At 34.7% G+C, this 25414-nt stretch overlaps 1 protein-coding gene across 1 annotated transcript in view; it reads right to left on the bottom strand.

The window, feature by feature from the left end:
• The window catches only part of CCDC141 (coiled-coil domain containing 141), a 280596-nt gene that overhangs the window by 54444 nt on the left and 200738 nt on the right, over positions 1-25414 (bottom strand). The window contains exons 10-14 of the mRNA XM_044669079.1: positions 24568-24687; positions 17970-18161; positions 14248-14427; positions 3466-3645; positions 3108-3233 (exon numbers count right to left, since the gene is read on the bottom strand). Of these exons, the coding sequence (XP_044525014.1) occupies positions 3108-3233; positions 3466-3645; positions 14248-14427; positions 17970-18161; positions 24568-24687 (798 nt within the window). The remainder of the gene's footprint in view (positions 1-3107; positions 3234-3465; positions 3646-14247; positions 14428-17969; positions 18162-24567; positions 24688-25414) is intronic.

The following is a 25414-nucleotide window of genomic DNA, read 5'->3' as shown; positions in this document are numbered from 1 at the left end:
TTAATACAGAGTGAAAGGAGCAGAGCCAGAAGAACATTGTCCATAGAGACTGATACCCTGTGGCACAATCAAATGTAATGGACTTCTCTACTAGCAGCAATGCAATAATCAAGGACAATTCTGAGGGAGTTATGAGAAAGAATGCTTTCCATATCCAGAGAAAGAACTATGGAAGTAGAAACACAAAAAGAAAAACAACTGTTTGATCACATGGGTCAATGGAGACATGATAGGGAATGTAGACTCTAAGTGATCACCCTAATGCAAAAATATTAATAATATGGAAATAGTTCTTGATCAATGACATATGTAAAACCCAGTGGAATTGCTTGTTGGCTATGGGAGGGGAACGGGAGGAGGCAAGGGAAAGAACATAAATCATGTAACCATGGGAAAATATTCTAAATCAATTAATTAACATTTTTTCAAAAAATTAATTAATAATTAAAAAGTAATAAGTTAAAAAAGTTCTATGAAAATCTGAAAAAATAAATCCTAACTGACTCATAAAAAAAACAACTGATATGGTAGCAAATTTCAATCACATGGCATATACAATAATTACTTAACATAAGAAGTCGTCATTGTTAACTGGAATGGTCTAAGAAGACTTTTAAGAAACTTAGGTGAGATTTTTACTATGTCTTAAAGAGTAGATTATTATATGAAGAGATGAAAGAGGTAGAGACTTCACAGGCAGGCTTATCAAAGCGTACCTGGAAAATAGCAAACTGATTAAGCTAATAAGAGCAGAAAGTAATGCTGGGAAATAAAGTTGGACTCATGCTGGAGACAACTATAAGTCCTAAGTCATTGAATTTTTTCTCATAATAAAATGAGAAACATTTAAAGTTGTTTTTTTTAACAGAGTGATAATATAATGAAGGGATTATTTTATTTTTTAAAAAACCCCTTACCTTCTGTCTTAGAATCAATACTGTGTATTGGTTCCAAGGCAAAGAAGCAATAAGGGCTAGGTAAGTGACTTGTCCAGGGGTCACACAGCTGGAAAGTGTCTAAGGTCAGATTTGAACCTAGAACCTTTTGTCTCTAGTCTTGGCTCTCAATTCAGTGAGCCACCTAGCTGTACCCAAACGATTATTTAAAAAAAAATTTAGCTGATGGCTTGCCAAGAGTAGATTTGAGCATGAAGAGACAAGAAGAAAAGAGAAAGAACAGTTAACTATTGCAAAAGAATTGGCATTGGGTCAGAAAAGGGTATAGTGGAGGTAGTGGGAATAGAAAAGAAAGAAAAGATGATGTGAAAATAGGATTGGAAATGGAAGGGGTGGTGAAGCAGAGAGGGAAAAGTCAAAATGTTCTCAGAAGTTTTGAGTCTAAGTGGCCAGGAGAGTATTATTAACTGAAACAAGAAAGTTGAGGGGGAGAGGACCCATTTTATGGAAAAATATGAGTTCACTTTTAGATAAATTGAGTTTAAGATAAAGGTAGCATTTGGCTCCAGGTAGAAATATCAAGAGGTAATTGAAGATAAAACCCAGCAGGAAGTCTGGACCCAGGACATAGATTTGAGAATCATCAGAATAAAAATTAGAGTTGAGGTTTTGACAGTGAATCAGTCATCCAAAGAAGAGATCAGAATGAAAATAAGATACAGTTTGGAGGTGGGAGATTTCCATATAAGAAATGGGACTATTCTTCAGTATCTTGAAAATAAAATAAGATGTCCTGGGCTTATATTATTGCTTAATAGATTTATTATACTGGCTCCAAAGAAATTCTCAGTAGTGATGAGTTACTAAACAAAATGGTTATATTTTCCAGGAGAGTTCCATAAATAGAAAGGTAACCAAGATGGGGAAGTGATTGAAAATCACTTTATATGAAGATAACTTGAAGGAACTAAGGATATTTAGCCTGGCATGCAATACACGGGATGGAGAATAGAATGGAAGCTGACTTCAGGAATTTGAAAGACTATCTATCATGTGGAAGAGAAATTTGTTTATCCTGACTCCAGAGAAGCAATGAGTGGATATTAAATGGAGGCAGATTATAGCTTGATAAAAAGAAAGAAAAATCTGATAATTAGAGCTGTCTCAAAATAGAACTGGCTACCTCACTCTTTCTTCCCATTCACTGGACGTCTTAGCGTGGAGGCTGAATGATCACTTGGGGTATAGTTAGAGGAGATACCTGTTCAGGACTAACTAACCCCTCAGGTCCCTCACATTTCTAAGATACTGGGATTCTATGATAATACTTTATGAAGGTCATGACACATGAGCAAATCTATGGAGTAGCCTCTATCCCTTCAAGCCAGTAAATCATAGAAGTCAATTGTTATACAGTAGTGACAAAAAGATTGGATTTGGATTATGGTCTGGTCTAACTTTGCAGCAGAGAGATCCTAAGTTAAGAAGACAGCACATATTGTCCACAGAATGCCCTGGCTACCTTTTTGACTTCTGTGCCAAGCTGAGGAGGGGTTCAGAGGGAGAAAAGTATTGCAACCCATGCTGGCTGGCCAGCAGCCATGAACATGACTCAGTCTTTATATCACCCACTCCTTCTGTAACTTTGCCATTTAAGGCAAATGGGATAAAGGAGAATTAGCCACAAATAGCCATGGATGACAGTAAGGAACCAAGAATTGTCGGGGGGCAATTACAGGTTAATACAGGGATGATTTGGTTGACAGAGACATAGCAATCAGGGAAAGCAGGGAATGCTAGCCAACAGCAGGCAACCCCCACCTTTTGGAGTTTCAGTCTAGGAAAACAATGGCAATTAGTTTCCTAGGGCAAATAATTTAGAAGAAATATGCAATTGTATATATTCCTGACACTCTTTCAATTTAAATGAAAATGACTCTCACAAAGCATATAAACAGTATCTTGTAGACAGAAAGTGTCATGTATATGCCTGAGTATACAAACACACACAGACACCTCCAGCTGCACAGAAAATAACCAATATAGAAAATTTGTTTTTAAAGAGAACTTTAGCACTGTTACAGAGGGAAATTTTCTCCCTTTTTTAAAGAGAGTAATTTGCCAGGCTATTGAAATAAATTATGCAAATTGCAACTGAATGCTTTCCCATTTTCATGCCACTCAACAAAGTCCATCCATCTATTTCCTCACCTGAAACTGAGGTTTCATTTGGTTCCATTTTTTTTGTAGATGTAAGAGACTGTGAAGGCTGCCTCCAAGGTTAAGTGCGGACACAGGCATAAGCGCTTCCTGAAGAAGTTTTAAGTTCTGAGTTGTCTGAAATAAATATTGGATGGTTCTTAGTATACTTTCTTTAGTCTTACAAGCAAATATTTCACTGTCATTTTCGAGCTGTGGTATACCTCCACATTTCATCAACTCTCTGTTACCAGGGAGGTTTCTATGACATGGAAGGATCTGGCAGAGTTCTCATCAAGAACTTATTTTTAAACCATAAGGGACTGGAAATATGGACTCAGATTGTTCCTTTCAATGAGAATACACTTACCTTTTTCAGCTGTTCTTTAAAGGCTCCCCACTGCTGTTTAACTGACTTATCTTGATTCATATGAAGCTGCCATTCAGTCCAGAGATTCTTGAGTTCCTCCCTTTCTGCATTTTGATTTTCTATCATGTTCTCAGTAACATGAATAACATTTTTTGCCTTTAATATGATGTCCTCATTTGCCTGAAAATTTAATGAAGAATATTGCTGTCCTTTTCCCAAGGTATAAAAACATCTCTTCAGAGAATACATAATTTTAAAGGGCAGAAAAATTGGGGCTAGTAAAAGTAGACCATGTGATATCTAATAATTTACTAAGTCTAGAGTTTTCTATTTTAGAGACAGAGTTGACCTCTGAGAATATGTTCTCTGTTCATGTGATCTTCAAGACTCCAGTTGTCCTTAATTTTCTTCAAAACTTTACTTTTAAGAAATGAAGGAATCAAATAAGTGATCTAGAAACTTAGTGGTCAAGATTTTTTAAATGTATCACATTGAATAGTTATATCACTGACATTTAAATATAGTCACTGAATCACTGGAAATAGAGCATCACTTGATGGGAAGAAATGAATTTTTGGAACCTCCATGCACTTGAGACTTAAAAAAAATACCCTTCATTAATTTCCAGTTCTGTGATTTAATTTGTCTATGTTCTTTCTCCACTGACACGTTATATAATTCCTCTGTACTAGAGTAGATGGTCTTCAGAATTTACTATCAATAAAATTTTATAACGCTTTGTGGTTAACCTGGTGAGGTGACTCTCCAAAATTACCTGATTGGGATCTCATAAGAATGAAACAGTCTACTAATGACCTGCTCTCCAAGGCATTCTAGCTTAAAGGAATTGACAGAATTTGGGTTCCTTCTCCAGCATAACTTTTAAGAACTAGAGTTATTTCTACAGCTTTGGTGGAAGATATTTTTAAACCCTTATTTTCTATTTTAGTAATGTAATAAATGAAAAGTGGAATTATTAAATGTAATATTATAAAATATTGTGGTCACCATTATAAAATTAACTCTCAAGTCAGGAGTTTGTTAGTAGCTCTTAACAATGTAATTTTAATAAAAATGGAGGAAGAGGACAGAAAATCTCACCTATCTAGAAAAAGACCACTGGGGAGGTGTGTGTGTGTGTGTGTGTGTGTGTGTGTGTGTGTGTGTGTGTGTGAGAGAGAGAGAGAGAGAGAGAGAGAGAGAGAGAGAGAGAGAGAGAGATGCATACCTTTTATCCTCCACCCCAGAATTTCCACAACGTCATCACAGTAGCAATTCTAAGACAGAAGAGTGGCAAGGGCTAGGCAATTGGAGTTAAGTGACTTGCCCTAGGTAGTGTCTGAGGTCAGATTTGAATCCAGGACTACCATCTCCAGGTCTGGCACTCTATTCACCATGCTACCTAGCTGCCTCACTTTAGTAGAAGATTAAGAACATCCTGCATAAGTGAAAGGCAACCAATTAAATGTGTTTTTTGGTGGTATGTAATTATTCTGAATTTCATTAACCAGAAATTACTTTTAAGTGGCAGAGTCAAGACAGTTTCAGTCTTTTTAGGGGAAGTCAATTATTTCTATTTTATGTACATTGTCAGAAGAAGAGCTATGCAAAGGGAGGAAAGATTGGGATCATTTCTGTTTGATGAACTCTGTTCTATTCAATTTAATTTAATAAGTATTTTTGAGTAGCTTTTTGATGAGTTCCTCCCCCATTCCTTGAATGCATTCCTCCCTCATTTCTGCTTTACAAAATCCCCCTCTTCTTTCAAGAAACAGCTCAGACCCCATCTTCCAGATTGAAATCTATCCTGATCCCTTCATGCAGGTGATAAAGTATATAGAACGCTGGGCCTGGAATCAGGAAGTCCTTACTAGCTGAGTGACCCTGGGCAAGCCACTTAACTAACTGCCTAAGTTTCCTCAATTGTAAAATGGTGATAATAATAGCACACCTACTTCTCACAGTGTTGTAAGAAGAAATGATATAATATTTCCAAAGGACTCAGTGAACTACCTGACACACAATAAGTACTTAATAAATTCTTGTTCTCTTTCTTCTTCAATTACTACTGTCCTTTCTCTCTCAAACCACCTTATATTTAGACAAACTTATTTGTATTTATTTTCTTTATATTTATTCAGTAGATATGTCTTTCTCCTTAGAATATACTCTTTGCAAATGAGATTGCTTTATTCATTGTGCTTGTAGCCGCAGGACCTGGTATGATGCCTGAGACATTATAGACCATAATAAATATTTGTTGATTGAGTGTCTATGTGTCAACTGAAGGGAAAAAAAAATTTTTAATCACAAAAATCCTTGGGTTCACTAAATTAAGCCACTTAACATTGAGATACTTGATAGTATTTTTTATTACTCTTGCCAGATAATCTGACTAATTAAAGAACTTGGGAAGTAGAGTTTTTAAAGAGGAATCATTTTAATAGATCCCACAACTGCCATATTTATGATTTATGCTATCTATTACCAATCCATCTGCAAAGGTAGACTCCTCTCTGCCAATTTGTCCACTTGAATTTTGGTTTTTAAGTCAATCTCTTATGAGTGTGTTTAACCTTGAGCAATCCTAAAAATAAGCATGATAAAGTAGAATATGATAAGGATAAGGGAATTATCTAGACAAAGTGTTGTTAAAAAAAACCATAAGAAAGAATTAATCACTTTCAGCTAGAGACTAAGATTTGTGAGTGGTGGCGGAAGAAGGGGAAGAAAGGAACCTGAAACAGCTCTGAAGGAAGTCATAGATGAATAGGAAATATATCCTACATATGAAATGACCTGAATATGTTCACAAAAATGCAAGATAAAATCATGTTATCATTAGTATATGATCTAAGCAACAGACTATCTACCTATGGTAAGTCTAATAATATAATAATCTCCTCTAGTGATTCATGTGGAGACATATTACTTAGAGGAACCCAAAAAACATTGTTAAGAAGGATTATGAAGTCTTGACTTAAAAAAAAAATCTTTGGGGAAACAGATGATGTTTTCATTACTGCCAATTAAAGGCAGAAGAAAAAAGATTTGGGTAGTGAACAGCTAGTTAAATTACATCTGAAAATAGCATGTGGACCTCATGAAAACAGCTTAAAATATAGGAATAATCAGCTTGACTGGAAATGGAGTCTACCTAACAAAGGCCCATAAAAATATACTAGTAAAGCTAATTAAAAGGGCTTTAAATGACTGGGGGAAGGAACAAGGGAAATAAAATTGCCTCAAATGATCTGACAGTTTTGGCAATAGTAAATTAATCAAAATTCATTATATGCCCACTTTATGCCAGGCATTGTGCTAAGTTCTGGAGATACAAAAAGAGGGAAAATACAGTTTATACCCTCAAGACACTCACAATCTAATGGATGAGACAACAAGCAAACAAGTATGTTCAAACAAGCTATATGCAGAAAAAACAGGAAATAATTAAAAGAGGGAAGTCACCAGAATTAAGAAGGGTTGGGAAAATCTTCCTGTAGAAGATGGGATTTTAGTTGGGCCCTAAAGAAAGCCAGGAAAACCAGACAGAGATAGAGATGAGGAGGGAGAAAATTCCAAGCATGAGGGACCATCAGAGAAAATTCCTAGGATTGGTAAAGATATGCTATTACATGAGGAACAGCAAAGAGGCCAGTGTCATTAGATGTAGTGCTGTGTAGAGTATAAGACTGAAAAAGTGGGATAAAAAGAATAGGAGGAAGAATAATATTTAAGAAGAGATAGTTAAAGTCATAGTCTCATATATTTTTACAAAACTACTCAAAGTATGGGTTGAAAAATAGAGTAAATTATTTATCTAATCCATGGGAGAAAATTTGACCACATACCTACTGCTGGAATTTGGTAGGATAGGACTGATGTGATGATGAATTTGGCACCAGAAGCATATATTTAATTTAAAAGAAATACTGTACATAAAAACATGTAAATATAAGAACTTGAAATAAAAATAACATGGTGGGGAGCTTTGGGGTAAGGACCAATAGAAGTAAAATCAGAAATGGTTATGAATTACTTGGGAAAAGCAATAATTTTATATAATTTCTGCCTAAATGGAGTTAACTCAGAACAAGCTGTTTTTTCTCCCTGTGGTTAATTCTCTCAGTTAATTATAGGATTACTTTCCATACATGTATTTCATTGCTCTCTTTTTTGTGTGTTTATAATTACATGTTTTTTAAAGAGGATATTACTCTAGAGAAATGAAAAAATTATTGCCCTAAAGAGCACACTTCAATGAGTATTAAAGATATTGTAGGGTCTGTAGCTATGGGAAATTGAGCATTTCCAGGGTTATTCGAGGCAGCAATAAAACCTAGTTAATTTCAAAGAAGTATCAAGTATCTGTAGACAAAAAACAATGCCCCAAAGTGACAAATTTTGCAAAATAGGCTGAGAAGTCCTTGGAAAATAATCAAAAACCTTCAGAGGGACCTGACAGATGGAAAGATTATTTCTCTACAATATGTCATAGGCATCTTGAAATTGGAATAATAGGAAGAAGACTAGTAAATTTAAAGTTTTCTAACTACTCCCTCGTAAAAAAGGTTTAACACAGACAAGATAATCAAAGACAAGAATACTGAAGACTGGAAGAAAGATCATTTTTACCAATAAAAAACACTTTTTTTCGCTCAAGGCTACATACCAAAACCATTATCAGAAGAAGTCCAATCTGAAGTGTGGAAAAAAAAAAAAAGATGAAGTCCAGTCTGATAATTACAGAAACTCCCAAATGGAAATGGGCTACTACAACAAGCTTCTGTGCCATGTCACACATTGTGAAAGATTACGAAACAGAGATAAATGTGCTTCAATGGCTTGAGAACTCACCTGATTGAAATCCCACCGAATACCAATGGTAATAATCAGTGCCTAACAAATTCCTATTGATTTAATTATATAAGTGACTTCAACTATCTTGCTTTCTACAAGTACTCTTTCTTAGCCATCAGAAAAACTGATGAATATGTGATGTGGCTTCAGGATTAATCAAATATTTTTAAGGCATCTGTGTGAATTTTATTCATCAAATGAAGAACCAGTGAAGGAAATTCCTATTCTCAATTTGATTCATAAACAATATAACAAAGAAAAATCTGTGGCTATTGAAGAATGCTAAGGATAGTAAAAAAAATGGTGTTGGTTTGTTTCTTTTTAGCTATGTAAAGGCAAGAAGAAGATTATAGAAAGTATAGAACTACTGTTCTGGTTGCATTGGATGGTGATAATAGATGACTATGAGAAGGTTGCTCTCTTATCTGATTTTTGTTTTATTCTTCCAAGGAAAATGATTTTTAGGTTGGGAAGAATGGAGCAGAAATGTTTAAGCAGGGAATGATACTAACTTGAGATAAATTAAGCAATCAGGCCTCAATGAATTTGGTCACTAAGCCCAAATTAATTAAATCTGAAAGCTGGCAACTATTATTGTTGGGCTGCTACTAATGGTTTGGTTTTTGAAAGATTGGAAAAGATGCTGCAGGACTCAAGAAGGTCAAATGATTCAGTTTTCAAAAAAAAGAGGGTGAAGTCCACAAACTATGGACCAATGAGGTTGATTTCTATTCTCAACAATATTCTAAAAACAGTATGAAGAAAATAGTTTCTGAGCATTTATAAAGAGAGGCAGTGATCACTAAAAAATAGCATTCCTCCTTTAAAAATATCATGTGAGATTAACCTTATTTATTTATTCAAGGAAGCAGGCAACAAAACCCTTATGCTTTAGTTGTGAATAAAATGAAGATATATGTTACACAACAGAAAAAGATTTGGGATTCTTTGAATGTTTGGACCCAAAGAGTAGTCAGTAATTGTTTGTAGTTGAGGTTGTCGTAGAAGTGAGTATTGACTGGATTCACTGGCCTCTGAAATCAATTGCATCTTTAAGATTCTGTAATAGTAATCCAGTTTAGTTACAACATAAAGTGCATGAAGGCAATTAGGTTAGGCTAATAACAGATTGTGATGGGTTTTAAATACAAGGCTAAGGAGTCTGTCTTATACTAAAATGCAATAGAAATAGGGAGCTCAGTGGATAGAGAGCCAGACCTAGAGATGTAAGGTCCTGGGTTCAAATTTGGCCTCAGATACTTCCTAGCTATGTGATCCTGAGCAAATAAAATCACTTAACCACCATTGCCTAGCCTTTACTGTTCTTCCATCTTAGAATCAACTGTTGATTCTAAGACAGAAAGTAAAGGTTAAAATAAAAGGCAAGAGAGCAAGGGGCCAAAGATTTAGAGCTAGGAAGGACCTTCATGGCCTCTCATTTTACACATAACAAAACTGAGGCTTAGGATAGTAAGAAAACTTGACATCTTAAAAACACATAGATTGGAAAAGGATGAGATTTGGCTTAGTGGACCATTTAGGTCACTACCGTAGTCCAGAGAAGAGATGGTAACTGCCTTGACTAGATGGGTGACTGTTGAAGTAGAAAGGAAAGAAATGTAAAAGATCTTGTAGATTCATAAGTAGTCAATCTATAATATCTGAAATGATTATCAGTTCTCAGCCTTTTGGCAAAGATCAAGTGTGAAATGTGTAGATTACTGAAAGAAAGTTAACATAGAGAAAGGTCCTCCATAAAATGCTATAAGTTTCTGCTTTTAGAATGATCTGCTTCAATGTTTTATCAATGACTTGGATGGACCCATAGAATGCTTGATTATCAGGGAATAGTAATTAATTAATTAATTCATTCATTCATTTATTTATTTTAAGCCCTTATCTTCCGTCTTGGAGTCATTACTATATATTGGCTCCAAAGCAGAAGAGTGGTAAGGGATAGGCAATGGGGGTTAAGTGACTTGCCCAGGGTCACATAGCTAGGAAGTGTCTGAGGCCAGATTTGAACCTAGGACCTCCCATCTCTAGGCCTGGCTCTCAATCCACTGAGCCACCCAGCTGCCCCCAGGGAATACTAATTTAGAAGATAAGGTAATAAAATCAAGACTTGAAATAATGTTGCAACCTGGAATTCTGGGGGCAAGAAACAATAGGAAAAAATTTAAATTCAAGGTTTTTCATTAAGATTAAAAGTCTCAGGTTCTGCAAATATAGGAATATCTTGGCAGTAACTCATGTAAAAAACATTTAAGGGTCTTAGGTCACTATGAATTAATTATAAGCTAATGCTATAGTTTAGCTGCTTTAAAAGAAGAATTAAAAAGCTAATAAAATCTTGGAAAAATAAAACATTTAGAATAGAGTGGTTAATGTTTTTTTTTTCCTGTTATGCACCCCTTTGATAATATAATGCAGACTTTGAACTCCTTCTCAGAGTGACATTTTCAAGTAAATGAAAGAAATGCTAAGTTTTATTAGCATTTCGTGAAAAATAACTGTATTTTTCCCATCCAAGTTCACAGACCTCTTGGGGGTCTGTGTACCCCAGGTTAGGAGCCCCTGGTTTAAACAGGGAGAAATAATTGGCCCACTCTACTTTTGACTGGTAAGAATATATATGGAATATAGTATTTAATTCCATATGCTCCACTTTATGAGGGAAGTAGATGAATCAGAGAGCATCTGAAAAAGGGTTATCAGGATGAAAAGGCTTTGGAAAGTATCTCATTTAAGGAAGTGCTGAAGAAACAAGGAATGCCAATATCTCTAGTTGTTTGTACTCTCAGGTAATCACCTAAACACTCATTTCTTTATACACTGTCATTGTAATTACAAGTAATTCCTTAAATGCAGGAACTATATAGATATATAGATATATTTTTCCTTTTTGGGTAGAGCCAATCATCTGAACAGAAAAACAAAGAATCATAAGAATATCCTCCTTCCTATACTTTTGAAACTGAAAATTTTCATCTAAATGAAGAACTTTGAATTTCTTCATATCGAATTTCTTCTGATTGTTTTTGACTAAGAATTCCAGGCTGTCAAAATTATTTCAAATATTAATTTTATACACGTGTATGTATATGTATATATATATATATATAGGCATATATATATTTCAGGCTATATGAACAATCTACAATTAGTTTTACAGTGTGCTTCTGCGTGTATGTGTGTGTGTACGTGCATGCGTGCAAATGCAGATTAGTATCTTAGATAATGTAATTGGTCCATGAGTTCAGTGCAGAATTGAACTAGAGGAAGAAAGCAGTCTGAATTACCTCTGGGAAATCTCAACATTTCTTCAATAACCTCAGATTTCTCCCTGAAACAGAGGCCCATTTTTCTAATATCAACATTACAGTAGTTAGTTATTATAAGTACATTTGTGTGATTATGTACATTCCATGTATAGTTATTAAAGCTGCAGAATAGTTTCTACAAAACTGAAAATGAGTTATCACTCAAGAAGGAATGGGGTAGTCCATTGTAGACCTGCATTTGCTTTTATAATTATACATAAGGATGATTTATAGAAGTGATCTAGGATAAAGATGTCATCAAAGATCAAAGAAATGTATGAGTGAAAAATAAAATGGGACAGTCGTGTCTGAGGAAGATATAATCAATAGACAAACCTTATGCTCCTCTATATACTCACAAAATGTAGACAAAGTTCCCTTGTTGAAAATTTGGGGAAGAAAAGGAATGAGTGTGTAATTCAGGCAGACAGGATGAGCTATCGTCTCCATCAAGGGAAGAAACACTCAGAGCTCTTGGATGGATCAAATAAAATAACAATAGCAAAGATAATATTTTCAAAATGCTTAGCACAATACTTGGAAAAGAGCAGATACCATATGGGTATAGGAGTAATATACATGTGTAATATACATAGGCATAGGTATATATAGTAGCTATTATATAAACACCAGCTATAATAATGGTGATGATAATAATGATCATGATGCTGCTGCTGCTGCTACTGGATAATGATGTCACAGATCCATCAGAGTATCCTCAGCAACTGGCTGAAGGCCTTTTATCAAGTAGGTGCTTGTAAAGAAATGATTGTTGAGTAGTTATATGACTTGATAAAGAAAATACTGAGGGGGAAATCTGGGAAAAACTTCAGAGTTTGGAGAAATTGAATTTATTGAACTTCCAGGGGATCCAAAGACGAGCAAAAGGAGAGGCTTTGTATTCATCCCTTTTATAGAAAAAGAGTGTGTTGAGAAGCATTTTTAAAGAAGATTCGATACTATCAGTGGGAATAAATGCAAGATTAATGTAGCCTAGCCAAAAGAGTGTCCCAGCAGCAGTACCTTTATAGCAGTGTGAAGGGGGTTGAAGCAGTAAGGTATAGGGATCAAGAAGAGGAGGCAGTCTTAGTGGCCTCCTGGCTTCATTCAAGTCCCAACAAAAATCTCACCTCCTACAGGAAACCTTTCCTGTTCATCATTTTCAATTTATCCTGAACATAGCTAGTTTGGACATAATCATTTACACATCAGTCTTCCTGACTAGATTTTGAACCCCTCAAGAACAAGGGTTGCTATTTGTCTTTCTTTGTATTCTCAGTAATTAACACAGCACCTGCTACAAAACAGGAACTTAATAAATATTTATTATTATCTATAAGGGGAAAAATTATAACCTTCAAACAAATGAAGGATTACACTTATTTTTATTTTTATTTTTTTCATTGAAAGACAAAGAAAGTAGACTTATTCTGTATAATTCGAGAGAGTGTAAACTTGACTCATGATTAAAAGGTACAGAAAAAGCAGATTTTTGCTGAACATATAAAAAAAAATTTTAATGCCTAGACCTTTCCAACAATGGGTCTTTTCAACTGCCTAACAAAGTGTGTGGCACACATTAAACATTTAAATGCTGAATAAATGGGCAACCTTTTGAGATAGTGAACTTCCAATCTCTGGAAGTATTCAAGCAGGATTTAGATTAGCATCTGTCAGGAACGCTACAGAAAAGATTCTTTTATCTGGTGGGGGGTTAGGCGGAATGACCTTTAAGATGATTTCCAACTTTAAAGATTCAATAAGTTCCCAATATTTCATATAGGTCATTTCCTATTTAGATAAATTAATACCTAAGAAGCTGCTACAAGGTAACTTACTACGTTACAGAATTTGGTATAAAGTAACTTAATGTGAGGCTTTATGCCAAGGGCTTGAAAATTCTAGCCAAAGCTCTAGATTACAATTTTGGTGATGTCTTGTGGAAGGAATTTGGACATAACTTCTAAATAATAATGTTTATTCTCATTCATGTTTTAAAAGAAAGATTTTCTGGTTATCTCTCTACCATGAATCTCTACTCAAACACTCTCTCTACCTTCTCTCTCCCAGAGCTCAGGACATACTGTTGGATCCCCATCCTGATAGGTGAGCTTTTGTCGGGTCCAAGCTTCCATAATGTTTCTGAGTCATCTCCCTGCCATGATACTCTGCAGGTTCACTTCTCCCCTTCCTAATAACCCTTTATATGTTGTCTCTCCTCTATGGGGATGCCTTGCTTTCCTGTATTTGGATTCCTGGCATTTGGCATAGTTCTTAGCACAAAGTAAAAGCTTAACAAATGCCTTATCTAGCCAGATATCTAGTAATAGTAGTAGTGTTGATGATGATGAAGTTTTGGTTTATAAACAGAATGCCTTTCTTGCTAAAATCTTAAAGCAGAGAATGTAAAGTAACAAAGGGTCCGGGATTATATGCCTACAAGAACTGGCCTCTGGGGATGTTTCAGTGGATGAGGGTGGAAAAGCATCAGAGCATATTCTCAGATCCAACATGGGTTTAACCAGGAGTGAGCTTCCTCTATGTTAATGACTTATAAGTAATGCTTACAGAAGATGTGACTCACATAATGCATTCTCACCATATTTATTAAATTAAGAAACTCCAGCCCCAGGTCCTGAGCTGCAAAACTCTCCTTTAAAAACAATTGCCACTGGGTATCGGGAGACTCCACACAAGACAGGAATTGAGCTTCTCCTTTTTCCTGTTGAGTCACCTCAGTTTTGAAAAACTTTTTTAAGCTCCTACTTAGTTCCTCTACCTGAAAAAGAAGAAAATTTTTAAAATTGAGGCACTGAAACTTCTTTTGAAAAGGAAAACCAATCCTTCAAATTCAAACACATCTATATAAGAAAAACAAATCAACATGACACAGTTCAGACTTGCATCCTTCTCAACAACATTTGTATCATTATTGCGTATGTCAAATAACTGCAGTGGCTCAAGAACCTATTTAGGCAGCTGGCAAACAGGACTGCTTGTGGGCTTTGGATGGAGCTGACAAGTTTATTACCCCATAAGACCTTCTGAGAACAGCCAAAAAAGATTTTTTTGAGTGTTTTTTTAAAATGTCAGCAATTTGGTCAATTCCTGTCACAGATCATCTTAATGTTACAAAGTGGTGTGATATAATTTAGAGTGAGGCAGAAATACAAAAGTAGGAAAGCCAGAGGAAGAGAAAAAAATGAATGTTAAGTAAAAGAACATTACTTTAGAATCCCTACGGCTGGCTCTTAAAAAATGTTAAGGCAATGAAAAGTAGTGAAAATAAATCTTAATTTTCTGAATTGCTTTGCATGCTAACCAAAACCCTATGTAAATGGTGCTGAATTCTTGGACATCACTTTACTTTACCAGAGGCTGACACCAATAATGCCATAAGAACCACATTAGCACTGAATTTTGTGTTAAAATTATAACCTAAAGGCCCTAACACAAAGATGCCTATTAATTTTAGGTGAAACATTAAAGCTAATGGGACAAAATTCAGTAGATTGATCAGTGCACTAGAGTAGTTCTAAGAAGGAAAAACATTCCAGGAGATTTATGAGCATCAGGCATAGGGATTCTTTTGGATTAATGTATTTTCAAAAATAGATTTTATTGATTTATTTTATTTTTATATTGCCTAGATTTCCCTGTATCCCTCTGTGTTTCTTTGTATTCATTAGATTCATCATTCGTACAAAACAGTAATATTTCACTATATTCATGTACTATAATTTGTTTAGTGATTTTCTATTTGTTGAGTATCTACTTTGTTTCCATTTTTGTTTTGTTTTTGCCACCACAACATGTTATAAATATTTTGGCGTATATGGAGGCTTTTTTTTGTCAGTTACCTACTTGAGGCATATACTTACCAATAGGATCTCTATTAGGTCAAGAGATGTGGACATTTTAAAATTTGTATTTGCATAATTCCAAATTGTTTTTCAGAATAGTTGTACCAATTCCACCAATAATGCAGAGTGTACCTAAATCTCTATACAACCCTTTCAACATTCCCACCTTTTGTCATATTGTATAATTCTCCTCAGAAGGGAATGTATGTTTTATAATCTATAATGTAAAGTTTAAATTCTTTTGAGAGTAATTTCAGGATAAGAAATTTGCCATCTCCCCAGAATCCAGACAACGAAACCGTTTGGAAAAAGCACCATAAAGATGCCTGAAGAACCTTCACTGGATCATGAAGATCCAAATTGAACTTTGGGATGCAGTTGATTGAACTATGGGGAGTTGAATGCATTTGTTCTGAATGTATACTCTTATGCCAAAGGGTACTGCCCCTAATTGGCTTTTTGTCAGTGCAGCTAGCAATCATTGGTTCGTTGTTTTTGTCCTCTTTTCTTTTATCCCCAAATTTCTGTAATTTAAAAGTTAATTATGTTTACAAGAGCTTTTGGGGAGACCAGTTTCCCTCATGCTCTTCAGGGGGGAATGTGATATTGGAAATTTGGGAATCCTTGAACTTAATATTGAGATCCCTGATCCAAATTTACTGTGGACATTTAGATCTCTTAAAAACTATATTTCCCATGATTCAACTGGTTTCCTGTCTTATGGGGTGATGTGAGCCAACCTAAACAGAAACTTAAATAGGGAGAACGTGATTGGTACGTTCTCTTTTCCTGCTGAACAAGCCAGGTGGGCGGAGGTAATGGCCCGGCAATTTGAATTAGCTCTTATTAGGCAGGTGGCTTAATTACCAATATGGCTTTCAATAAAATCCTAATATCTTTTTATATATCCTTCTATATTAATTTTATTTGTAACGATATTTACCAATATGCTTGGTGACAGGTAAAACCTAAAGTTCTCCTAAGTTTCATTTCTCTATTATAAATGGTATGGAGTTTTCTTTCATATAGTTTTTAATAATTGTGATTGTTCTTTTGGGGGCTCTTGTTTATATCCTTTGTTCACTTATATAAAGGGGAATGGTTTTTAGCCATATATAATTGTTAGTTGTTGGTATATCTTGTACACAAAATCCTTAGGTGAGAAATTTGATACAAAGATTTTTCCCTAGTCAACCACTTCCCTAAATGATTTAATTTTGTTTGTATAAATTCTTCAATATCATATAATCAAAATTATCTGTTTTATCATTTGTAATTGCTTCTATCTCTTGTTCGTTTAAGAATTTGTCTCCTCTCCACATATATGAAAGGTGTGTTATCTGTTTCTCTATTAATTATTTATGGTATGAGTGAAGGGAGGGAGGGAAGGGAAATGAACATGCATTTATTAGGTGCCAGGCACTTTGGTGAGCAGTTTACAATTGTGTTTTCATTTGACCCTCATGATCTGATAGACCTCTGGTTTTAATAATCACTAGCTCTAATGTGAAAGAGCTTATTCTAAAAAATCAGCTTAAAAATTATTTTTAGTATCAACAACCACCATCCTGAGTGCTTATTACATGTAGAACAGTGTTAAGCATACAAGCATGTAGGAGACAAATTCCCATCCTTTAAAGAACCTGCCTTTAAGATGGAAGATAAGTCATACATACATAAGAAAAAGGAAAAATACAAAGTAGCATATGCTATTTGCCAAATGTGAGGCATAGGCATAATGTGCCATGGAATGATATAATGGTTAAGGGTGCTGAGCTTAAAGTCAAGAAAACCTGGATTTGATTCTTGCTTTTAACACTTACTGGCTACATGACATTGGGCAAGTCACTGAATCCCTTTCTGAGCCTCAATAGGTATTATAGATAAGTACTAATCCCTTTTTACAGATGAAGAAGGATAGACTAAGAGAGGCTAAATGATAACTTGCAGTGGTAAATGTCAGAAGAAGCCATGTTTCAGCAGAATTTGTATCCCTCTTTCTTTTCACTATACCATGCATTATTTAAATTAATTATTTGTGGAATGTGATTAGCAACAGTCTTACTATTTTATTTTGTGGAATTTTAGCTTAAAGGAATATCTGACTTTCCAGGCACTAAACTATTGTTAATGGTATCAGGACCCTGAAGGTTCACCCTAAAAATCACAGTTTTTGAAATATTCAAATATATAATCAGAGAAGTTATACAGAATAGATTATATTATCTATTTATAATAAAATAACTTACCCCCTTTGGTTTCTTCTGTTGATTGGTGGACATAATCTTAGGGTTCTCAAAATAAAATATCACCTGCTTATATAACTGTACACATGCTCCAAGAAGAAAGATTTTCATTAGGGTAAACACAACTCTAACTAGCCACAGAGGGAAAGCATATGAGGTAGAAAGAGATTTTGTTAGAGGACATAAAGAGCCACCATTTATAAGTACTATACCTTCTCTGATGACTTCAGAAATGCCACATAGGTTTGGAGGACTTGCACCTTGGAGGTGATGTTTCTGATAAGCACAGCCAGTTCATCCTTTATTAATGCAGCTTTTGTGAACAGGGATACTTCCTCACAAGCCTCAACTGTGTCCTCCTCTTTCATGATTTTTACAGCTGCTTCTAATTCATGTGATGTCTCCTATGAAGGCATAAGTATAAATATATAGTCCTAGACTGACATGAAATTCAGGGAACTGCACATATGAATGGTTTCTGAATATACCTGCACACAATATTGCAAATATAGTCAACTGATTTTGTACGTAGAATCATCGCTGTGAAAGGTACCACCTTAAAAAAATTTTAATAGCCAAAATTTGCTCTTAAAAGATTATTACAAAAATGATCAATATGGAAATGGGTATTGAATGATAATACATGTATAACCCAGTGGAATTGCTTGTTGGCTTTGGGAGAGAGAAGGGAAAAGGGGAGGGAAATAACATGAATCATGTAACCATGAAAAAATACTTAAATAAAAAAAAATTAAATAATAAAACAAAATAGCCATAAGTTGTCTGTGGCTCCTATACAGTGTCCCCCCCCCCAATACTTTGTCTATCTCATTGATAAAAGAAAGTTTATTTATAGTGTGAAACCCTGGATCCTGTCTGTACTAAATTCTACTAGCCTTTTTAACATAAAACAGCAGTATTATGATCACACACTTCAAATAGACCTAGCATTGTTTTAAACAATTGCTTTACTTTTCCTAATTTCCATCCAAGAATTGTTCTTTCATTCTGGGATTAACTCAATGAGTCTCTCCTACCTACTAATCATTATCTGAAACTGGAGCTGGCCAGAGAAAGAAGGATTTTAAACAACTGTAGGATGAAAATGTTACATATCAATCCATAGGTCTAATATAGCTTAAAGCATTTAGTCAATTTCACAGACTTGCTGACAAGAGTGAGCTATATTTACTCGTAACACTCATCAATGAGGGAAATGTATGCCTGGCATGTGAAATCTACCAAATGACAAGCTTGATAAATAGATTCTGTTGCCATCAGGAATCTCCTGTTTCCTCTGGAAAGAGAATAGTAGCCAAGAACTAATTCTAAGGAAGGAGAAAAAAAAACCCTTAAGAAACAACCTGATCTCTTAGCAGGCAAAAGCTTCACTCTCATTTGCCACAAGGAATAGCTTGATTATTTAATATTCTTCTCTAGTACTCACTTGAAGAAAGGTAATTTTCATTATAAGAGTCGCTTCACAATGGCATTTTGTAAGAAACAGGTGCAAGACTACTCCCTCCCAAGCTCTCTTCCTCTCTTATCCTCACTAAAAATATGGTTAAGCCAGGCACAAGTCTCTAAGAGCACACACCAAAAGCAAAATAATATTTCACAGAAAAAAATCTTACATTTTTAAGCTATTTTGTAAAAACAGAGTGACAATGCTTTACTTTACTAATAATTCTCCTATACACTTCATAGTGTTCTAAATTGTAATATAATACACTCTAATCCCACCCCCAATTGAATCTTTCAGTTTGATATCAAAGCTATCTATATTCATATGAAAAAGTGCTCTAAATCACCACTGATTAGACAAATTAAAAATTAACAATTCTAAGGCATCCTTTCACGCCTATCAGATCAACTAATATGACAAAAAAGGAAAATGTCAAATTTTGGAAGGGATTTAGAAAAATTGAGACACTATTGCACTATTGTTAGAGTTGTGTACCAATCCAACCATTCTGGAGGGCAATTTGGAAGCATATTCAAAGGGATATAAAATTATGCATAACCTTTGACTCAGCAAATACCACTACTAAGTCAGTATCTCAAAGAAATTTTTTAAAGAAAAAGTACCTATACAGATAAAAATATTTATAGCAGCTCTTTTTGTGGTGACAAAAAATTAGAAATTGGGGGAATGCCAATCAATTGAGGAACAGATGAATACACTGTAGCATAGATTGTGATGGAATACTATTGTGCTATGAGAAATAACAAGCAGATAAGGAATGGTGAATCACTTGATTTCTATAAGATCTGGAAGGACCTAGACCAAATAATGCAGAGTGAAATGAACAGAACCAGGAGAAAATTATACACAGTAATTGAAACACTGTGGGATGATGAAATGTAATAGACTTTGCTACTAATAGCAATGCAATGATCCAGGACAATCTCGAAGGTCTTATGAGAAAGAACACTGTCCACATATGGAGAAAGAACTGTGGGAGTAGAAATGCAGAAGAAAAACATGATCTCTCACTTGTTTATATGAGTATATGATTTGGGGTTTTTGGTTTTAAAAGATTACTCTATTACAAAAATGGATAATATAGAAATAGGTATTGAGTGATAAAAAAATGTATAACCCAGTGGAATTGCTTGTCAGCTCTGGGAGTGGGGTGAGAAGAGGGGAGGGAACCAACATAAATCTTGTAACCTTGGAAAAATATTTTTTAAAATAAAATTATATTTAAGGGGGCAGCTGGATGGCTCAGTGGATTCAGAGCCAGGCCTAGAGATGGGAGGTCCTAGGTTCAAATCTGGCCTTAGACACTTTCTAGCTGTGTGACCCTCGGAAAGTCACTTAACCCCCATCTGCCTTGGAGCAAATACACAGTATTGACTCCAAGACAGAAAGTAAGGGTTTTAATAAATTAATTAATTAAAATAAAATTATATTTTAAAATAAAAGAAATGACAAGCAGAATACTTTCAGAAAAACCTGGGAAGACTTACATGAACTGACAGGAAAGGAAGTGAGCAGAACCAAGAGAACATTGTACGTGGTAAGAACAATATCATATGATGATCAACTGTGAATAGCTTAGCTATTTTCAGCAATACAATGATCCGAGATAATTCTGAAGGACTTATGACAAAAAATTCTATCTCCAGAGAAAGAACTAATAATGTCTGAATGCAGATCAAAGCATACTTTTTAAAAGTTTTTTTAACTGGTTTCTTTTGTAATATGACTAATGTGAAAATAAGTTTTACATGAAATACACATGTATAATCTATATCAAATTGCTTGTCTTTTCAAGGAGGAGATGAGGAGGAAGGAAGAGAGAAAATTCGGAACTCAAAACTTTAGGAAATAGATGTTCAAAAAAATTTTACATGTAATTGGAAAAAATAAAACATGAATTCTTCAATTCTCTGAAAGAATCCTGTTATTGAATCCTGCTTATGCATAGAGAGACATGACACCTGACAGACATTTGAACCAATGATGATATAAGTATGGAGAGATTACAGAGTAGAAGAGTATGAAGTAGAATTTGAGCAAGAACGTCACAAACATTTGAGGGAAAAGACAGTCCTACAATATGTCCTTTGAATCCCAATGCCTACATCCCCTGACTGCTAGAATAGACTGCCCCAGGGATATTGTTCTCCCTTTTATAGGTTTTATCTTGTTCTTGAATAGAAAAGTTGATTTTCTCTTCTATATTAAATACTCTTCTCTAATCTGTATAACTTCTGATTTCTGCTTCATGGTTTGCTCTGATAAATATGATCACTTGCTACTCACAATTGTGTGTGTGCACACATAAATGTAACCAGTGTTTGATAAAATGACCTTGTCTATCTGAGAGTAGCTATTGTTAAAGTTCTAGTACAGTATTATTACTTTCCTCTTGAGACTGAGAGAAGGTGGTTTTTACTCTGAATACCTTAAAACAGCCATCATACTCCTAAGACAATGAATATCTAAAGAGTAAGAAGTAGTTTTAAATCAAATCCATTACTCTTCTTAGAAATAGGACAGTAAAGAAGTCAACATCCAGCCACAGCTGTCCTGGGTCTTCAAAGTTCCTCCCCTGCTAGTCTAATTAATGGTATATCCAAGGCTCTCATCCTACTCTCTGCAATGGTAGAAATTACAATCTTCCTGGATCTGGAACTCTTAGCCACTCTGTTTAAATATATTTCTGCATTTTGGACCAGCCTCAGTCCCTAGAAGACAGAGTTTAAGCAATTATATGATCCAAACTATTTTATATGTATGTCACAGCAGTTACTCAGTTATATGTCTCATTTTCTTGTCTAAACTCTAAGCATCTTAGGTCAATAATTATTTCATTTTTCATCTTTGTATCTCTAGGACCCAACAGAATGCTTTATGTTTTGTGGTGTTTTTTCCATTCTTTTGATCTACATGAGCATTTCTCAAATTATTTATTTAAATTTTTTCTTTTATATGGAGAAATTATTTTCAATTTCGGAGAAATATTATATGGAGAAATCAGTTTTGACAGTTGTTTTCTGACATCTGCAATTTGGATTGTCCTCTCCCCCCGCTCTGAGGTGGTATAAAGTCTTATATAGGTTATATTAGTGCTTTCATGCAGTATGTATTTCCATATTCTCCAACTTGTGACTGAAAACACATATCACATATACAATCAAAAACTCATGAAGGAAGTAAAGTGAAGGATGGTGTGCTTTTATTTGCAATCAGATTCCAACAGTTCCTTCTTTGGCTATGGATAACAGGATTTTTTGTTTTGTCTTGCTTTGTTTTTGTTTTTGTCTTTTATCAAAAGTCCCTTGGGGTGATCTTGGAACCTTGTTTTGTTGATAAGAATTGGCCCTTCACAAGTGATCATCTTACAATATTTCTGTTACTGTATACACTATTCTGATTCTGCTCATTTCACTTTGCCTCAGTTCATATAAATCTTTCCAGGTTTTTCTGAACTCTTCTTGTTCATCATTTCTTATGACACAATAGTTTTCCATTACACCCCTATGTCACAGCTTGTTCAGCCATTCTCCAATTGATAGTCACCCCCTCAGTTTCCAATTCTTTGCCACTACAAAAAGAGCTGCTAAAAATATTTTTGGACAAGTAGGTCCTTTTCCCCTATTGCTAATCTCTTTGGGATACCAATCCAGTAGTGGTATTTCTGGGTCAAAAGACATGCATAGTTTTATGGCCCTTTGGGCATAGTTCCGTATTGCTCTCCAGAATTGTTGTATCAGTTCACAGTTCTACCAAGTGCATTAGTGTCCCAATCCCAGCTATATACACACACCCCTTTTCATTTTCCTTCTTGGTCATATTTTTAGCCACTCTGATAGGTATGAGGTGTTATCTCAGAGTTATTTTAATTTGAATTTCTCTAATCAATAGAGATTTGGAGCATTTCCTCATTTGAATATATGTAGTTTTAATTCTTCATCTGAATTCTCAAATTTTTAAAGATCTCAGAGCTTCTTTACATTCTTAAAAATTATTGTGGAATCCCCTAAGAACTTTTGTTTGGGTGGGTTATATCTATCAATATTTGCCATATTGGAAATTATAATTTTGAGCTCATGGCCCTCATGCTTGGAAAGCAATTGGCCTAGATCTATAATTTTATTGGTGTATAAAGTTCTCAAAGAGAAAATCCTCTCCATCTTTGAAAATATATTCTGCAACTTAGTAAGATTTTTCCTGGGTGCATTCAGTGAGTTTCTAAGGGTGCAAATCAGTTTGTGTTCAAAGGTAAAGTTTCAACCTAGGTCTTTCCAACTCTAAGATCTTTCAGTAATACACAAAGTCACAGTGCTTTATGTTCTGGCATTTAATAAATGTTTGTTTAATTGAACAGAAGATATATATATATTAGTATATTTACATATTCATATATCTATAACATAAAAATCCATATATTATTAACATATACAATCTAAAATTCCAGATAGGATTTCCTAATCTGTGGTTCATGAGCCTTGAAAAATATATTTTGATAATTGTATTTCAATATAATTGGTTTCCTTTTTGATTTTATATATTTTAATTTATGTATTTTAAAACATTATTTTGATGCAGAGTCTATAGACTTCACCTGTCTGCTAAAAGTGTCCATGACACAAAAATGCTAAAAATTCATACTCTAAAGGTTGTGTGTTTATGTCACATAAACATATATGTGTGTATATGGAACTAAATTCTCTCGCCATTATGCTTGCTGAGGAGAGGAAATGAGGATGTCTTTGAAGGAAGGAGACAGGTATAAAAAGGGAAATGGTCATGACCTGTCATATCCATTGTTTCTTAGTGAAAGAAGTTGAAGCCCTCAGTGCACAATTTCAACTTAAAATGGGGCAGTGATTATTGCAGGAAAGAAACGTGAATGCCAGCTCTTTAAAAAAAAAAAGTTTCCTTTTGTAGGCCATCAGGGCTTGTCTTGCCTCTTGGATTCTTCCTGGAGTAGTAATTTTCTTTATAGTCCTCCACAATAGATAATTGTAAATGAAGTTGAAGAAAAACCCTCCCAGATCCCACCCCCAGCCCCCAAAGGGTATCATTATTAAAATATCATTAATGCCTGCCCATGAAGGAACAGAAGGGAGGAGTCACAAAGTACCTGAGCAAAGGATGAAATTCTGAATGCTATAATAAGCTCAAACACTTTTCCTAAGTTTAGAGATACATTTTTAGATAAACTAAGAATATTAGATGCAATGATACTAATTTGTACATGCAACCACTAAGGGCAAAATGAAGATTTATACAGATTCTTCACCCCTTGTACACCTTTTGTAACCGCAGCAAAACTTGATTAAAATATCACTTACCTTAGCTTGACTATCCAGTTCCAGATATTTGCTCAAAATTTGTTCTGAATCAGAAAGACAAGAGCCAAGATCCATACTACTTGAAAGTATTGGACTGATTTTCTGAACTGACAATGTTGCCTTTAGACATAAAAGACAAATAATCTTAGTGGCTTATCCATAGAGAAAGGTATACATATTTAGTACATAAAAAAGTAGAATAAACAGAAATATAATTCAATAGTGAATTGTAAATACCCTATTCTTGCAGTGGTATGGAAGTGTTTAACTCCATTCACAGTCTTCTCACCTGCTCCCTTTTGAGACCAACAGTATACATTTTTGAAGACAGTTGGCCAGAATTGAGGCTAGGCCATGGAAAGCTAACTGGCACGTGTGGCAATCAACACCATGACGATGGTGCCATCATTATTTGCACACTAACTTGCTATACAATGACATACACATACATATACAAACCCTTTGAAAAATAATACAGCCTAACGATTCATGCTCAGTAGAGCTTTCCTGGCTTTAATTTATGAGTGTGAAAATGTGTCCTTAGAATATTATGGGGCTACAATTCTAAGATACAAGGTAAGGATTTAAAAAAAAAGAATATTATGGAGTTAAAAAATAGTCCACAAATGCAAAAGAGCAGAAATAATAAATGTAACCTTCTCAGATCATAATGCAATAAAAATAATAATTAGTGAGGGCACTTGGACAGGAAAATCAAAAACTAATTGGAAATTAAATAATATGATTCTTCAAAACCAATTGGTCAAAGAAGGAATCATAGAAACAATCAACAATTTCATTGAAGAAAATGACAATGACGAGACATCCTACCAAAATCTGTGGGATG

The sequence above is a fragment of the Gracilinanus agilis genome, chromosome 3, assembly GCF_016433145.1.
Source record: "Gracilinanus agilis isolate LMUSP501 chromosome 3, AgileGrace, whole genome shotgun sequence".
NCBI lineage: Eukaryota > Metazoa > Chordata > Mammalia > Didelphimorphia > Didelphidae > Gracilinanus > Gracilinanus agilis.
Note: the sequence above shows the minus strand (reverse complement) of the source record. Positions and strands in the feature narration are given on the sequence as shown.